This window comes from Anopheles maculipalpis, chromosome 2RL, assembly GCF_943734695.1.
Source record: "Anopheles maculipalpis chromosome 2RL, idAnoMacuDA_375_x, whole genome shotgun sequence".
NCBI classification, from domain to species: Eukaryota; Metazoa; Arthropoda; class Insecta; order Diptera; family Culicidae; genus Anopheles; species Anopheles maculipalpis.
Genome location: NC_064871.1, coordinates 40,097,374 through 40,115,874, shown reverse-complemented (window position 1 = coordinate 40,115,874; position 18,501 = coordinate 40,097,374). Strand labels below are relative to the sequence as shown.

At 43.4% G+C, this 18,501-nt stretch overlaps 6 protein-coding genes across 9 annotated transcripts in view; 3 read left to right on the top strand and 3 right to left on the bottom strand.

The window, feature by feature from the left end:
* Window positions 1–18,501, bottom strand: part of LOC126557269 (ATP-dependent Clp protease ATP-binding subunit clpX-like, mitochondrial) — a 399,590-nt gene that overhangs the window by 61,183 nt on the left and 319,906 nt on the right. The gene's annotated exons all lie outside the window — the stretch shown is intronic.
* The window catches only part of LOC126558330 (actin-related protein 1), a 309,926-nt gene that overhangs the window by 137,873 nt on the left and 153,552 nt on the right, over window positions 1–18,501 (top strand). The window lies entirely within an intron of this gene.
* Window positions 1–18,501, bottom strand: part of LOC126559498 (cytochrome c oxidase assembly protein COX16 homolog, mitochondrial) — a 163,800-nt gene that overhangs the window by 7,268 nt on the left and 138,031 nt on the right. The window lies entirely within an intron of this gene.
* The window catches only part of LOC126557178 (uncharacterized), a 422,959-nt gene that overhangs the window by 298,267 nt on the left and 106,191 nt on the right, over window positions 1–18,501 (top strand). The window lies entirely within an intron of this gene.
* The window catches only part of LOC126558300 (ras-related GTP-binding protein A), a 284,579-nt gene that overhangs the window by 230,536 nt on the left and 35,542 nt on the right, over window positions 1–18,501 (bottom strand). The window lies entirely within an intron of this gene.
* LOC126557387 (ichor) lies at window positions 14,824–17,006 on the top strand. Its single transcript, XM_050213138.1, has one exon. It carries the CDS (start codon window positions 14,864–14,866, stop codon window positions 16,787–16,789), a length of 1,926 nt encoding a protein of 641 aa, XP_050069095.1. The 5' UTR covers window positions 14,824–14,863; the 3' UTR covers window positions 16,790–17,006.

Genomic DNA, 18,501 nt, shown 5'->3' with positions numbered 1-18,501 from the left:
GGTCCTGCTTCATCACATTTTATTGAGCAACGCACCAGTGCTATCGAGTGCCCTTTCGAGCGATACAAGCAACAAGATCAAGTTTGGGAAGCCGTTACTTTAATATCAATATGTGAAGGCCTTTGACCCCACGAGCGCGCATCCGTGCGACCGAACGGGCTTTACTAATTTTTGGTGCTATGGTTTTTGGAATATTTATTGCATCGCTGCCTTTGTTGCACTTTAGAATATAAACGATTCGAGCTAGCTTGTGAATTTGAGAGTTTTGTTGCAATCGCTTTTATACACTCGGACGGTGATGAGTTGAAATGGTGGTTTTAGTAATCGTTAAACACGATCTTATCTTGAACTATTATAGAACCTTGAATAAAGCTCAACAATGAGTAGCTCCAATAAAGCTTATCATTAAGGATGATATTGTTTATCTCAATCTCAACCATTGTAATTTTTATTTAACATTTAACATATTAGTTGAGCCAAGTTGATTCTCACGCTCACCACAAGTTGATAATTTTGCAAATGTTTTCAAATTTATACGTTATCCTAACTATATCCATGAAAAACATTATTATTTGTTTACACAGCCTGTTACGGTGATTATCTCGAGAAAACTGTAATCGAAATATATCCATAACACAATCCATTCAGCTGCTTGATAGTAAACGGTTCCTTAATTTCAAAATACATTAATACATTTGCGTGATGCTCCATCACCAAAACTTTTTTGTTTCCTATTAAATATAAAGGATACGATTCCGATAATCAACTGTACTTGAAACAGAGTTTAAATCCCGCAAACGTTAGCCACGATCAACCATCGTCCAGTGTTATGAACGGTGCGATCCTAACATGTTGAGATGTTCCGTCTATGCCCACCTCTGCGCGCACTGTCCATCGCGCCTGCATGCACCAGTTGCATTATTATGTAAACAATGCACCTGCAAACGCACCATAATCCAACCGTTGGACGCTGCTCAGGTACGGTACCGCGCTAATTAGCTGTAGGTGGCCAAGCTTCTGTGCTGCCTTCGGTTCTGTTCTATTTTCTTCAAAATCGGTCTTGCATAGCACGGATGCGCATGTGCCAGTGCCCACTGGGTAGAGTGGGTAAAAAAAAACCGCTCGCCAAGTTTGCGTGCCTTGTGCACCATCGGTTCCAGTCACATTTACGCCAGACCTGCCACGCTTCCTAATGTACCGAGCTGTACCACGGTGGCTCGTAACCGCCTGGAACTTAAGGTAGCCACGCTCCGAACTGTATCGCACCGGACCGTTCCAACAGCTGGCGCTTTGGGGAAGCGCTTTGGCCCTTTGGCCGAGCATTTGGCCGGTAGCGTTGAAGAATACCGAAACCCGTTAGATGGAACATTTAAACATAACTGCACCGGTGGCTGGACTACATTTTACGCGGGGATTTCTTATGGCTTGCCGCACACTTGCCGGGCTCATGTTAGCATGGATATTGTTTATTTATTTATTTATTTTGTCTTCGATGCCAGATTTGGCCAGAGTGTGCGGGGAAGCGAGTAGTGAGATACTTTTTATACATTTCATTAAACTGTTCTCCTAGCCTGCCAGTAAAGCACCCACGCAGAACTGGACTAAAACTAAAGCCACAAAAAATCAGTTGAATTTAATTCAATAGCCAGCAGGAATGGTAGTTCTGGTGCCGCACACTCACGTCAATTGTCGTTTAAATTAGCTACCACTGCCAAAAGTGAAGCGTATTGTAAGTGTGTGTGTGTGTGTGTGAAGAAGGCTACCAGTGGGAACGAATGGGAAACAAAACTTGATGTCTGGAGTTACGGTGTGTTCCTGTCCTACGCCACCGTTTAAATCTCTTGATCTTCTTTAGGGAATCGAATGATAAAGCACCATAATCACTGGCACTAGACACTACTGCAGCAGGGTGACGTATCTACCGTACAGTTGCTGTGTTGCGAGACAAAATTCAATGCGTCTTTGGCGTAGGAAGGTAAGCATGGCCTCCCACCTAAAACCTCATAAATTTTAATTTTTCTCTCATGTCTGTCTCGCACGGTCCACCGCGGCAATACCGTTAGATTGCGGTCGTTAGACGCTCCAAATGAAATAGGCAAAAAGAAGGAACGTTTGAAAGAATGACAATCATGTAGTTTTATATTCTCAATGAATTTAATTGTTTTTTTTTCATTTAATGAGTCTCTAAAAAATAGTAGATTCAGTTTATGACATTCATGATTAAACACATCGTCAGAAGATTTGAATTTATTATTTTAAAATCAATAAAAAGACATTCAGAACTCGAAAATAAAATTACCATAACAAGCTTAATAGAGATTGAATGGCTTTGTTCACAGTTTACAATTGCAGTACCAAAACTATCAGCAGATGTCTCGTATCTTCACAATCGTTTTCTTATTTTCATCTTTATTTCCCAAAAATCTGCATTATTTGTACGCTATCATAATTGATTCGTCGATTCTTCGCTCTGCTCTTTTCATGACGTTGTTTTTCTCAATCCATCAACAAGCGGCTTTAGATCCAGTTTTTCTTCCAACAGATATAACACCGGGAAGAAAACATGAAACAAGTGCGGTGCTTGTTTCATTGCGAGAAATCGCTTCATTTTGGGAGGTGGGCTTTTTAACACGGTTCGGTGGAACGAACCGCCCGAGGGAAAAAATGGTGAGGAGGATTGATAATTTCATTAGGTCGTTGCGCAGATGAACCTGTGCATAAGGCACGCAGAGGGAACGTTCAGGCACACACTTGACCTCATAATCGTTCAAGATGGTTGATAGTTGGCCTCGAGGCTTGAGGGATGAACGGGAATGCTTTGAGGTTAACCTTTTTTTCAATCTGTAGCTCTTTTTTCGTTGCCTTTATCACATTATGCTTCTCACGATTGCGCACACAAATGTACTGAGATGAGACAAGGTTGGATACTAGCTAGAATAAAATATTTATTTGTATCTCTTTAAATCGCTCATTATAATCTGTATTGATGTTGAAGTTATTTGTTGTATTTTCGTTCATAATATTCTTTCGTAGAATATTATTTTTCAATGAATACAAAATTTTGTTACAAACTGCTGCATTTTCAAAAGCGGTGCATCACTAACCACTGTAGCGTCTTGAAGTTCATCATCAGTTTTCACGATATTGTTCATCGTTCGTGCCATTTGTGAATGTCGAACAGGTTGTTTCGATAGTCTAGCTCTTATAAACGCAATCCTACTATCCTACCCCTGAATGCATTCAAATGATTGCCTGTCATAATGATCATATATTTAACCACCGAAATGCTTACTCATAAAGCTGTGTTTTTCTATGATTTGGAATTCATCTCAATCATTAATGCCACATTCTTTTACAGCCCCATGTGTAAAACACAACCCCTTTTCCAACGGCAGAATCAAATGTTCCGTGATCAATCCGGGTGCCCTTCGATTGGTGTGGGGTGGATGAGCTAATTAAATGAATGGGCGGTCAACCGAAGAAGTAGATGGTATTGCCTCATCTTGATTTTATTTCCTTGAAACAACGATGCACCGCGCTAGAGCAGCTGCGAGCGGTTTCGTGCTTCCAAACCTTCCAAAACGTGCGATGCAATATATTACCGACCACTCAAATTCAATCAGCAACACCGGCGCTGATCGTAACGATCGTCGAAACAATCTAATAAATAGCATCGCAAGGTAACTGCCACACCTTGAGCGGACGATGAACCACACCACGACGATGGCGAGAACCGAAAGGAAGGAGGTAGTGCCGTTCTTCTAAATCCGATGCAATTTTCAACCCTTTCGGAAATGAAATCACACCGAAACGGTTTCCACTACGGCACGATGCCGAAATCAACAATAGATGGTAGACGACGAACAACCCCGACAATAATCACTAACGAGCAGGCTTAGCACGCAACGGTACGAATTTGGCTACCGTTTGAGGTGCGCTGACACACGTTTAGTTCAAAATCTAAACACATGTAACCAAAACATACATAGCTCAACATCTTTCTTGAAACATTTCGACGAAAGGAAAAGGAGATGAATACACTCCTCCATGGGATCTTCCATGCTCCTAACACAGTCCGCTACAATGCCATTAGCGCCTCACTATGGCTAATAATACTAATGATAGTAATAATATAGGGATATGGTAGTAATGATGGTTCGCTGATTTTTACGATCGCAAAATCATCGACCATGTCTTCTAGGAGCGGGGAAGCTCGACTTCGACTCCTGTACAACCTTCGATCGTGGTGACGGTGGCAATGCCAATTCCAATCGCCAGTGTGCTAGTAAGATCGGCGTTTCTTTCCTTTTCTTGCAGCTCCAAAAATGCGTTTAATTTCTTATTCCGGCAACAAGCTCCACGAATGCTGCCGGTGTACCGAACGCAACGCATTCGTTCGATCGAGCAACACTTACGGCACACTCGTGACGATGACGCAGCCCCGCAAGACAGGCACGCGATTCGTTCGTCCTATTGCACCACTTCCCACATCGCCCAGCACCCGTTCCGCAAATAATTGGTTGCACGCTGGTTCAAGATTTGTATCGTCCCCTGGTTCATATCAAGAAAACATTTGGAGACGAAATACGCTTGAAAGCGACAACCACTACCAACAAACTCTCAACACGCGGACATACATTTTCCACGATCAATCGTTCTGCGGCCGTTCTGGCGATCGTAATCACTGCAGCGCAAGCAACACCGACGCGGCGTTTCAAAATATTGTTTCAACGTTTGGTTCAGCTGCTAAGAAATGGTCGTTTTTCTTCACCCGCCCCTAATTGCCGTTAGCGAGCGGTAGCGTCACGCGGTCGCTCCGGCTGTGGCAGCTAATCAGCAAAGCAAATTAATTAGCACCGCATTAGAACGTCTCGTACCGCAGACGGTTCTGCACACTTGTGATTTTGTCAGCCCACCCCGAGCTTGTTAGGCGCAACAGCCGAATTATTATGTAGTTACGAGCAAAGCATAATAATGCATGGCGTTGTATGGGTGTTTCAGTGTTTGTTGTATCATAATCTTTAAATGCAGCAATTTATAATTTGATTTTCATGACTTATTCTTCAATTTAATATGCATTTTATAAAAACAAACGGATTGTAAGTTGTCTAGCAAGGATAAATAGTGTAATTCCATCTTCTCTATTGTTCGATTGAAAACCCCATTTCCCAGCACATTTTATATTTTATATTTTTCCGTCCTGAGCAAATGAATCTAAACTAATTATACATTCCCATGCTATTGCACCAAAACCTTACACGTTCAACAGTAGAATCTCTAAACACAAACACGCTCCAGCATGTTAAAATTCGATTCTTCTTACCTTTTCACGCTCACTCAAATCTACAAATTGTTGAAATCGGAAGATTGATCTTAAGTCCAGGAAAGCAGTACATGAAAATATTAATCATTCTCCTAAAGCATCCATCCTTCACGCACATGGATTGATTTTTTTTCTTCCTTTTTTTAATTGCTGCTGCCACATTCGTGATCCTCGCTGTCAGCAACAGTGGTAATAGAGAGAAAAATCATCCATCAAACCATCGTTAGGCGTGATGACAGTGCTAAGTTCACCGGGTTCCAGCCCGCTTCAAATGGGGTAGCATGAAAAATCAACACTCACACACATACAAACAACCGCGTCGGATCGATGTAACCGGGAGGGAATCTAGTTTTTGCTTCTGATTAATTTTTAATGGCCTCGGTAGCAAACGGGCGCCGCCATTACGCCAGAAACATCCTTCAACCCTGGGCACATACTCTTAGCACTGCCCGGTAGATTTGGGTTGATCAAGAAGTTCCACCCGTAGAACAAGGTTCACAAGGCAAATACCCGGCACACAAATCGGCGGTCCGGACGAGCGTACAGTGTGTGGTGTTAAATGAGAAAAAAGAATTCATCCCCGAGGTCACCGAATTGGCTGCAACTGCTGTTGCACTGACTGCATACTGCCTGGGTGATTAATGAATCCGGTGCTTCGGGGCTGCACTTGCCGACAGGTTCTAGCCCGTCGGTGGTAGTGCAAAGTAGATTTTCTTCCAAATTCCTTTATGTTTCCGTTGGCAGAAAATGCAACCGGTTGATAACACATTTTACCGGTAGCCGTTTAGGTGCATAACACTCGTTTCCGGGGTGCTATTACCATGGGTTTATCTGTACTATTAATCCTACTAGCATCAGAATCATGCTGACAGCCGACACACAGTGGAATCTGGTCCGCATGCGTAGGGATTGCTCGTGGTGACGATACGCACTGCACTTGCAATACCATGGAGCGGTCCGGTCACGCTCTGCTTACAAGACCCGACGACGATCGCCTCGAGCGAACACATCGCAATAAATTGTACAACATTTCTCAAGCAACATTTCATTAATAAATTAAAAGTCTCAGTCTCGGGAAGATGGATTGAAGCAACAACAAAAAAAGCCTCAACGCTTCACTCGTGCGTGGAAGTTACGTCCGGTGTGTGCGAAGCGTCCGGTGGCAAAATTTTGATGGACAAATCAGTGAACGATTGATTTATGGCCCCACACACTGCAATGGAGAAGAGGGTGGAAAAAAGACGAGTACAACCTATCGTCTCATTTATCATTACTTGCTGCAATCGTCAACTTTTCACTCATATGGTGAGAAGAAGCATTCTGCTATGCTTGTTTTTGCCGAAAAAAAAATCGCCATAAGAATAACAAACGCACAATCTGTCAGAAGTGTGCGCCTTCTTGCCCATCGGCTCGATAAATATCAAAAGCTTTCTTTTCTCATGCAAAACTGCAAAAACGGTGACTTTTTTCTTGCCATGTTCCTGCGAAAGTATGCACAAAAAGTCGTAAATCATCATCGACGAAAAGCATCAAAAGACTCCAACAGCCAAACAGACGAGGAACCTCCGATGCGTCTTTTGGCTGATTACGAACCGCAACGAAGATCTCCGTTTGATTCTTCAGCCATTTTACCTCGAATCGAACAAAAAAAATGGAAGAATCATATTTAATGACACAAGAAAGAAAACTTAAAAGAAAGCATTTCTTTTGTTGCTTTTCTGTCATTTTTTTAGTTGACGCTTTTTTACGAACATACAGCTTACCATAGCAGCTTGCATGAATTGATCCTGATCCGTGCTTAAACGCCAAGAAAAAAAGGCTCACATCGTAGCACAAAAAAAAAACAAACTTTGCTGCAGGCAAATTCTTGATACCTGTCCGAGTTTTATCGTTGTTCTTTTTGGTGAAAACTATAAGCTACCAAAATGCTGATCTATGCCGGGCAAAGTGCTGGTGCAGCTCACTACGATCGCGAGCCAACGAACCTTCTTGGCCACCCTGAAACCCAGGATTGACTCAAAACGCGCTCGAAACACGAACACCGCCCGCGGGGTTAAAGTTCTTTCCATTTTTATCGTATCCCGATTTTGAAGGCATCGTTTTGTTTCGGCAATCTGACCCACATTCCGGTCCGAGGTTGCGCGCACCCCTGTGCCATTGATTCTTTGCTGAATTTGGTCGTGGTAGAACGTTTTTGACCTTTTGATGCGGTGCGGACTCGATTTTCGCCTCGCATGACTATGAATTGGGTGAGATCTTCAGTGCTTGTGGTGAAACGTTGGCCTGTTACTGGTCAGCGTTGGAAAGGAATTGCAGAATATTATTCTGCGGAGAACATTATTCACACTACAAGATTTATCTCCATTAAATCTATTCCAGGGCTATTCTGAATACAAAAATATCATATTTAATTTAAGCAACACAGTAAAGCAATCAATTAGGTAACTGAAGTAATGTTGTCACATTGTACATTGATTTTTGGCTATTTTAATTTAACTGTTTTTAACTTTCGTTCAAGCATAAGTTATTGTTGACCCGCTGAAGTGGTAATAAATTAATATTTTTTTTCTTAAACTTAGTTTTGCATGTTCTATGCAAGATTGGATTTTGAATTTTTGTTTTTGCTTTTAAAATTAAATCTTAAACATTTTGTTTGAATGTCAAACATTTCTCCAAGGGTATCCCGTCCAAAGGTATTCCGTCCAAGGGGATTTTATTGCAACAGTGTACGGCTACATTGTTGAAAATCAGGTGTGAATTTTTCTGAGTTTGGTTTTGATATATTTACTCTTGTCCCCTGTTACATAGAAATGATTGAAGTAGTTTGATAATAGTAATTAGATAGCGAAAACAGGCTCTTATGAATAAAAAAAAAACATTGTATAGCCAAGAGGAATTGGTTTGTATAAAAGACCTTTTGCTGAATGGAATGATAACCTTTTCCGCTATTGAAAAGCACATACACACTTGATGTTTTTGTTAATTTATTGTACTTTATGGAGCTGGCTATTACGTGTAGTTCATGCAAAGAGATTCATGGAAGACAAAGTGAGAAATAGTTATTTTGTTACGTATCTCGGTCAATCAATTTTTCAAATATATCTGCTATGCAACTGAGCAAATTCATTGAAATGTAGCTATATGGCTAGGAATTTTTTACCTTGTTGGAAAATGACAATTAGTTTGGACTGTTTCCACTTATTTTATTTACATATGAGAATGACGGCTCTCCGCCGTATGGTCAACTGTTTCCGCTTGATAAGCAAATAACCGACTTAACCACAGCTGTTTAATATAAATTTTGAGTAAATGATCGAAGTGAATTGTTGTTAGTTCTTTCGGAGCCTATGACTTTGTTGAATTTTACTTTATTTAATATTAGTTTAATCTCTGTAGGAGAACTCAGTAAGTTTATGTTTAAGGTGATACAACGATTTTTTTAAAGAATGTCAACTTGAATGTAGCTTTGTGGGCTTTCGAAAACTGAAAATCAATTAACTAATAACAGATAAATACATTAATTAGCAATAAGCCGTTCTACCGGAATAACATAAAAGATATTTATTGTCATAGAAATTCTCGTAACATTTTTTCTTCTCAAATAATAGTTTACGATCGCCCTTATCAAACGACACTATAAAAACGCTGCGCTTCTTAGAAATTCATTAAAATTATCCTATTACCTAGATTGAAAAATAACAAACTCACACAAACATACCCCGTTGGTCAATGCTTTTTCTTCATTCAATTTGCATGCATCATCTAACGGTACAATAAAAGAAAGCTACGTTTTTCGAGGTGTCACCTATGCGAATAGCGCCACCAGCCGGTTTCTTGCCTGCCCCGAAACGCGACATTATCAAGAAATATTTATGAGAGTCGCAGCTCATTTCTTCACAACTCATTTTAAGCTGTGTTTAAGCTTAAGATAAAAATAGCTACCCCTGGTAGGAAAAACAGTTGCGTTTGGTTATTCTTCAAGCTGTCTATTATCATTCTCACCGGTGATAAAGCACCGAACAAAAAAAAAAGCACCACTGGAGAGACCGCACATTTGTGGTGAGGAATGGTGACATTAAAGGAGTCCACGTTGATGCAAATGATGGTGGAATACGTTTCCCCCCCTAGCACCGAAAGGTCACCGTGGTTTATAGGCAAAGGTTACACATCAAAAAGCCGGTTGAGAGGATAGAAATATACCTTCCTTGTGGTATTGCATCCATTGTTTGCTTGTGCTCGGTGTGCTGATCGGTCAAATAAATGTGAAGATAAATCATTTTCAATGTGTGTCCGAGTGTGGTTGTTTTAGAAGATAAGAAAGCTTACTTTTAGACTGTTAACCCCGGGAAGCCATTATTCGAATAGCATGTTTACTTTACAAATCGGGGAAAGATGATAAACTTACCAAAAAAAAAACCCCCCACTGCCTTCCACGAGCCGTGCTTCCAGTAACATCGTTAACCAAATTATTGGTGTGCCACATTGTGGCTGTAGCTTGGAGTTTGACGATGTACAGCAGCCGTTCGATCATGATTGTTGCTCACTAACAGACAAGAGGCGAAGCTGGGAAGGGATGCGGCAAACTGTAACATAAATGTAGCTCACACTGTGGAGCAAGGAAGGAAAAAAAGCATATTCCATAAACATAACAATTAGCACACCACCCCAAAAACCTGCATAGCAACGTCGCCATATGGGAACGGGGGAAACGAGAGCATACCGCATCATCATCATCATCATCCTCATCATCAACATCATTTAGCATCATTATCTTTCGGGCGGCGGCACTCGCGGCACATGCCTCGGGCGAAGAAAGCATGAAGGAATCGTAAAGAGGAAATCGTAAGGCCACAACGGCATCGAAATCAATGTGTTTGCATCCGTATTTCTTCCGCTTGGATCACTGAATGATCGAGAAGCGGGACAGAGAGAAAAAATCAAACTTTCAAACAGGTGGCTTTTTTTTTGCTGCAGTACTTGGCTTTTTGGAACAGTTTATCTTCCAAAAAACAGCTTTGCTTTTGTATTACACTTTTTTGTTCACAACATGATTCAAAAGTGTATAAGGCTAATAGTTTTAAACTAGATTTTTCGAAATTTATGCTACAATTCGATTGTCACTAGTGCTCTAAAGCCTCTACGTGTTTTAATGTTCAACTCAAAATATTTAAACATTTCTTTGATTGAACCGCTTGAGAAGAAAAGTCTTGTTTCTTTGCTCTCCAATGTGGAATGCGAATGGCACATTAAAGTAGAGAAATTGAACGATAGAAGAACAGAAGAACAACACAACGAAGCATCCTGCACGATTGAAAGAGAGCGAAAGATCGTTCGCGATCAACGAAGATATCTCTGTTCCGCGAACATGCTGGCGATGGTTGGCTCCCCATTGTTCGGTCGGTCTCCCACCCTAGCGCACATCATTCCCCAAGGGGGCACGATCGAGTAATGTTCGACGCCACGATCGGCTCGTGCTTGCGAACAGCGCATTCGGAAGTGTGTTAGCAGGTCTCGCGAATAACGGTATTTCTTGTTGTTGTTGTTTACTTTCGTCTCCGCTTTACACCCCATTCTTTGCGGTGGGCCAGCGGGCCTTCGCTGTGTGGTGTGCGTGCGTGTGCGGAGACCCGTTTTCAAGTGCGCCCAGCCACGGTTGACAGCAAGGGTTTGTGGGGTTGTGCATCCTGCAGAGCGGCAGCTTGGGGTGTATGTGTGATTTCGAAAACAGGAGAAAAAATAACGCTTCGCCGATCTGCCGTTCGTTGGGAAGGAAAATAACCGAAGAGACTTCAACGTTGACAGCAGTGACGAACGTACCAGGCGTGTGCGAAAATATATTTCTTGAGAAAGAAGATATTTAAACATTTTTTCAATGTCTCAGAATTTGGAGGGAAATTTGGAAATTGATGCTTAATTAATTAACGTGAACATTTTTCATATAACTTAATCTGCTTCACTTAAGAATGTATTTTAAAGTTAATATTTTGAAGATTCAAAATAGAATCGTCCACAAATGTCTCGAGCCGTTGTTGTGAAATTGCGCCCTTAGACCAATAATGGTCGTTTTTCTGCTCGTTCATTTCCTCTTCTAATCCATTCAAATGCAGGTGGCAAAGAGTTGCCATTGCACAACAATAGCACTAACCATTGGCAGTGTTCGTAGGGACAGAAACAAAAAAAAAGAGTTTACATCCCCAACACTCTCCAGGGTCCTCTTCCAAATGGCACGAAGCCGTTCGGATTGAAAGCGAATTTTCCCGTTCCCTTTTCACGGTGTATGGAATTGGTCGGCCCATTTCCTGCGCGATCTTTCGTTGTGTACGTATTTTTCATTCCATGCATCCACCGGCCATTTTAGTACGCTTTCGCGAAGAACATCCACCACATACACGTCTCTCTCGCATTTGGTTCTCTCTCTCTCTCTCTCTCTCTCTCTCTCTCTCTCTCTCTCTCTCTCTCTCTTTTTCACTGATTTGCTGTGGCCACGGCAGACAACTTTGTCCATTTCTCACCAAGCATTGGACGGGATGGAAAAACCCGAACGTGGAAAATAGGTCAATCTGGGCTGGTTGACTGGCTGGCTGAATGTGGTGGAGCGCTGGGAGAAGTTGAGCCCCGATAATAATGCCCCGCTGGAATGCTCCGCAAAACAGACGTACACCGTACACAGCCAGCACTGCCAGCCAGAACCATGTTTATGATTGGACCAACGGGTCGGATGATAGGAAGAGTGATTTTTTTCCCCGGCTTTTGCTTTACTTGTTACCTTCCGTGTTGGTCGCATTATTCTTCCACCGAGCGTTGGGATGTTTTATGATTTCTGTTTTATTTTAACTTCTTGTGGGCTTTAAATCGGTAACTTTGGGGGAGGCGGTGGGCGATAGGCGGTAAATGAGGGGGCTGAAGCTTTTACTGCCACTTCATGGGTGCCATTTTTCTTCCATTCCCGCTCATTAGAACGTCTACCGGTGCTTCCTGCCCGACCGCGTGCCGACGACTACTGGCATTATTTTTCGTAATTATTTGCTGGGAGTTTTCGATTTTCATTTCCTGCCAATGTCTGCGTTGTGGCTACGGACGATTGTTTCGACCGGTCCTTCAAATACTTTCCCTATCATGTGCAAGAAAAGAAATGGATCACACGTTTTCAGAGCGATTATTAAAATTTATGTCTTATTCTATGTTTATTTAGCCGACAATAACATAATTGTTTTCGTCATGCATATTTTCTATTTAAATAAGAAATTATTTCTATTTCAATAAGTCTTCAAATGTTTATGCATAAATGGAGCTTTCAAGCCATATCGTAGGTGTTTTGAGTAACACATTTTCAAGTAATTTTTTCATACTATTTTTTAATCCATTTTCTGTCTTTGAACAACACAGTAAGAATATTAAATTCCATCAAACGCTTTCATAAATCTTTTCTCTCCCTATTTTTACAATCAAAAAAATTCATCTGCCATTCACACAGAGACAAATACAAATTCACAAGTAAACATGTCACAAAAAGCGGTTCCACAGCAAACAAATCCACGCGAATAAATTCCCAATACATCACGTTCGCCCAAAGACAAATCACCTTTCCCAGGTGACACTCCATCACTCAGATCGTGAACCAAACGACGCTCAGGTTTGTTTGCTTTTGTGTATTTACCCTCAGATCTGTTTACTTGCTCCCCTTCTACATCTCCGACTGCTTCCTTCATCTTGCAGATAGTGTACGCAATCCTGTCCCTCGTTCTCTCCCCCATACCCAAGCTAATGAGCCTGGAAGGAATATAAACACAGTATTTTTCAAACCTGCGCTTCAACGACCCCGTACGAGGTAGCAATGTGTGAAGCGAGTTGCGCATTTGGTGTCGCATGCAAATGAGCAGCGGTTGAACGCATCACGCGTGCACCGCCAATCGCAGAGCAGCCTGAACGACATCCAGCGAGGGCATGGAGAAAAAAAAAGGCCAATGCAACCTCATACGAGCGTTGGAACGCCGGGAATCGGGTTAGGGTAAAACGACTAAATCTAGCACGCTGAGTTGCGGCTAGACCCACACTCGATGCTTATGGATATGGACCACAGGAGGTGAAAGAGCTCATCCACAAACCTACATTCATTTCTAGGTTATTAAAGTCACCTATGGAACGCAAACTGTTTCCCGGGCGTCACACATGCACAAAGATTACCCTCGCTAGCTTAATCATGAACGAGTTAATCCCGATGGCATTGAATTGAAAATTGAAAAAGGGGGAAACGGTTTTGCATGGAATAGCTCCCCAAAACCGTTGCATGTACGAGACAGCAGTTAGACTGCTCAGACTCCCAACCTTTGCGTTCGGTTGACGTTTGCAGATGATGTGACATACTGGCACCTATTCCATTATTTTCGGTGTTCATTTGACGCATTTTTGTCATGCGTCACGAGTTCCCGGTGCATTGTTTGCGCTGGTAAATGAGTGATTTGTCTGAGAAAAACGTGAATGGAACCCTGGGGAACAACCATATCACCTCAACCATTTGTCCATCTCCCACGGGGAAGAGCATTGAATACATACAAACACACACACACACACACACACACACACACACACACACAGTCTCTGTAAATCCACGAGGTTAGGAAGAAAGGGTTTTATGTACTCGACCTACAATTGACTTGTTTAACTTTGCGGCATCAATGACAATCAAAACATAAACCCACTCAAACACACGCAACACGCTCCCCTTGACCGATGGTGAAAAATATTCTAATGCATTTGACAAACAAAGGGTAACCTGCTTGGGTTCTGGAGGCGGGAGAAACAGATGCGCGTAAAATAATGCGCTGGTAAAACAACGGAAAATATGTTTGCGTATTAATAAAGCTTTTTTCAACATACATTACCAGCAATGCGACGCATTTGCTCATGGAATTAGACTGTTTTCTTTTAATCTTTTTTGAAAATTATGAGCTTTGCATAACCGTTTCAAAGTACAAATTAAACATTAATCAATTCCACTAAACCTTCACACATACATTGACTTAGAATCGAGTAAGTAAATGCTATAGTAGCTTATATGAAATTGCTTACAAAAAACATAGCTGATTTGATTTTTATTTTAAAATTATGTTCAGCACATTTCAAAACCTTGACTAAGAAATTCGTTTTTTCTATCTGTTTTGTTTCGTTCCATAAATGATCCGGTTATGCTAACTACAACATACAACAGGCCGATACCATGCACGAACAGCTTCGGATGTTAACGGAGGATCTTCAACGGAGCATATTTCACGGGCGCACCTTCTGTGCCTAGCGAATAGTAGTGTGCACTAGGGTACCCTAGTTGGGTACCTTCGTCATCCCAGCCAGCAAGCTTCAAGCCTCGCCAAAACTACACTGTACAAAAGCGGCGTCTTTGCACCCGTCAATCAACGTTTCAAACTCATTTTCAATCCATCCTGCCAATAACCTGCTTCGGAAGTGTTTGCACGGATTTTCGGAGAAGATCGCCAACGGCGAGGGGCGTCGCATGCGACAACGCCAAAACATAACGCCTACCCCATGCACATCGAGAGCATGGTCAACTGCAAGATGAGCTCGCAGAACGATTCGGTCGAGGTGGAAAGTCTACTGATGAGCCCCTGCTGGAACCAGTCTACCAGCGTCACCGATCAGTACCTGCTCGACGGTCACAAGCTACTGCTCGAGGCCGAACTCGATTCACTGCCGAGCGATGGCGAAACGCAAAAGAGTTCAATGGATGTCCTAGAGAACCTGCTGCTCAACTCGGCCGCTTCTATCACGAGCAACGGTACAAACGGGCACGGACACTCAAACGGTCACATAGGTGTCGGTGGTGGGGGTGGCGGCGGAGGTGGAGGAGGAGGTCTCGGGAATGGTGATGTGAAGCCGCTGCCTTCGTTTACCTCCTTCAACACTGGTCACCTCTCGATCAATGGTATCTCTGGCTACCATTATACGGCGATCGCTCAACGCTTGCCGGAGGAGAACAACAACTACACGCAGAACTCGTACACGAGTGCAGCTACCAGCGGGTCCAACCATTTGGCAGGTAACAGTGGGACCACGAATGGCAACGGAAACGGTACCGGAAATGGAACCAGTGTCGGTTCGACCGGTAGCGATAACAACATCGTTTCGTCTACGTCAACCTGCCTGCCCGACTCGGTACTAAATCCTGACGGTTCGAGTGCGGACAATGGGGGCGGTGGATGCAGTCTGGCGGATGTGAAGCTCTTCTCCGATGGGTCGCTTGACGGTACCAAAATCTACAGTGCACCTGCCGACAGCTGTGTGATGAATGGGGCCGATTCGGTGTCTGGAGCGCGGATATTCGTTGATACGAAGGAGCTGTCCGAGTACGACATGAGCTCGATCGAGGATATAGCAGCGATCATAGGGTCTGCGATCGCTGACACAACTGTGCCTAGCAGTAAGGTGGAGAAGGAGGATGGCAATGATACGCGCGACTCCTGGATGGATCTAGACGCTTGGATCGAGGGCACCTGTACCGGTGTGCCGGACGGTGGTAAGCTAATTGTAACGCAGCAGGACTCGCTCAGTGAACTCATACTGCCGAGCTCCCCAGTACATACCTCCTCCGGCACCAGCTCCACCCTGCAGAGTCTGTTGACGCACGGTTACATGCCTCTGCTACAGAACCGACTACAGCACGGACCGCCGATCAAACTGGAAGCGCCCAGCTCAACGTCATACTGCGGCGAGCTGATATCCACCTCTACTAGTCCACCCGGCTCGGTCGTTTCGACCTCCACCGACAATCTCATACTCAACGGCAGGTACCTGCAGGGACATCACCACCATCAAAACGGACACCACTTCGCGCTCGGGTCCATGGGTTCACTCACCAAACCGGACGGTCTCTGCAGCCCGGAGCTCGGCCTAAGTAACTATCCCCACACGACCACTACCACCTCTACATCTTCCTCAAGCGCAAGCAACTCTCCGACGACACCAAAAAGCAAACGACGCAACCACAAACAACAGTCCAAGCAACCGGGAACGCTTGTACCGACGCCTACCGGTGGCCTCTCTGCCCAGCAACACCAGCAGCAACAACATCACCAACAGCAGCAACAACAGCACCATCAACAGCAGCAGCAACAACAACAGCAACAACACCACCAGCAACAGCATCAGCAGCAGCAGCAGCAGCAACAACAACAGCAACATCAGCAGCATCAGATCAACGCTCAGTCGCAACAAGCCGCCGCACTCAGCTTCCAGGCGGCGAACGATCTCAGCGGGCTTCTCGGCAAGGAGAAACCAGTCCACCGGTGCAATATCTGCAACCGGGGTTTCCTGAACAAGAGCAACATTAAGGTCCACCTTCGGACGCACACGGGTGAGAAACCGTTCCGTTGTGAGGTCTGCGCCAAAGCCTTTCGCCAGAAGGCGCATCTGATCAAGCACCAGCAGATCCACAAACGGATTGGGCGCGATTGACCATCAGAGACGGTGCCGCCAAGGAGTTCGTCCGGTTCGCGCAAAGGCAAACGAACGTTCGACGATTCCGAGTACCGCACCGTCACAGACGACTATCATTCCAATGGCGACCGACACAACATTGCATCCGACCTGGACCTAGAGGAGCTGGACCTGGATATGGAGCTGGAACAGGATCAAGCGAACCAGCGGTACCATCGATCTTTCGTACCGTTTGTATGAGATTGCATGGTACCTTGATCGTGTTTAAAGGTAGGAGTCTGCGAACTCAAACTCCGGGTAGGGCAATACTGTGCAGCCTATGTCAAAGAAGAAAAAAAAAACACATTAACACTCGTACCTCAGGAGATTAGTGAAGTAGTTGCTGGGAAGAAGATTCTGCTATCCTCTTTTCAGTTGAAAACTTGCCACAACTTGTCACAACGACGGCACGGTTGCGGCGTGTACATACAGAATGGATGGTGTTACTCCAATGCAGCAGAAGCAGACGCTCGTAACACTCAAACAAAGCTTATTTATTTCCTTCCGGTGTTGCGATTCGCTAGCGTTGCGATTCGCTTGAATGCTATACAGTAACACCTATCACTATTAACAACGAGATGCTGTCAATGTTCTTATGAGAGCGATCGCTATTGATCCATTTGTGGGACGAGCAGTATAGGAGTAAGGCTGTTGGTGGATGTAATTTATATCTATAACAATTGTACGCTATAGCGCTAAGTTAGATATTTATTCTTTAGCTCCAACATCAACCGTTGGTGTTTTAGGGCTTGCTAAATCAACCTTTTTAGCAAGTAAGCTATAGGAAAGGACAAACGGATAACGGATTAGGGCATAATCTTACAGGCACGAAGAAAACGCACATCCAACTGTTATTTTCACGTAACACAGATGGACAGAATCGGCGGGTTGTGGCTGTGCAAAATGGGAACTAAAGATTTGTTATTGTTACTGGTTTTTTAAATGTTTGTTTGTACTTTTTACTTCCCATTTCTTGCCACTGCCACACACCAGCACCATTCTCCCATCTGGTAGTATGTGCGTTTTGTCCATTAGCGTTTCTCGTGCAAAACGTTCATTCCAAAAATGCTCCTTCTAATTCCAATTGCATAGACGTACGGCGTAAGTTTCTACCACTCTTAGGTACGCGTTAGTTCTAGTTCTCATGCTGTTCGACACCTTCAGTACCTTCGCTTAGTATTAATTGTAATAAAAAACAAACCCTTTAATATGGACGCAACAAAACTCTGTCTTCCTTATAGTTAATTGACACAAACAAGCTGTACAGACGGTTCGGAAGAAAGCGAGAACAAACAGTGGTGTACATATAATTGCACCCGCCACGTGGAACGCTGCTTGGAGGTAAACAATAGATAGGTGTGTATTGTAAAGCTAGCTGCTAGAGTAAACAGTTTGATTCGAATGAAACGGTTTGTTGATAGAACAATACAAAACCACTGAATAACAGCTTTTCGAAGTCATTGATTCTTCGGGCGCCATAAACTTCACTTAACCGTCTATGTTACGACTCGACGTTCGGCTGTCAGATAAATTAGCTGCAAAACTACACTTGTAGAGACAGTATAGACCTAACAAGCTGGGAAATGGGAATTAAAATACGATCAGTTAACTATTCATACACTAGCAGTAAGCGTCTGAGTGAGTGAGCGTGTACATGAATGGGGCAGGCAAGCGACAAATAATGCGGCGGA

Excerpts from the sequence above, each read along its gene's own strand:
- LOC126557387 (XM_050213138.1), top strand. The coding sequence starts at position 14,864 with ATGCACATCGAGAGCATGGTCAACTGCAAGATGAGCTCGCAGAACGAT.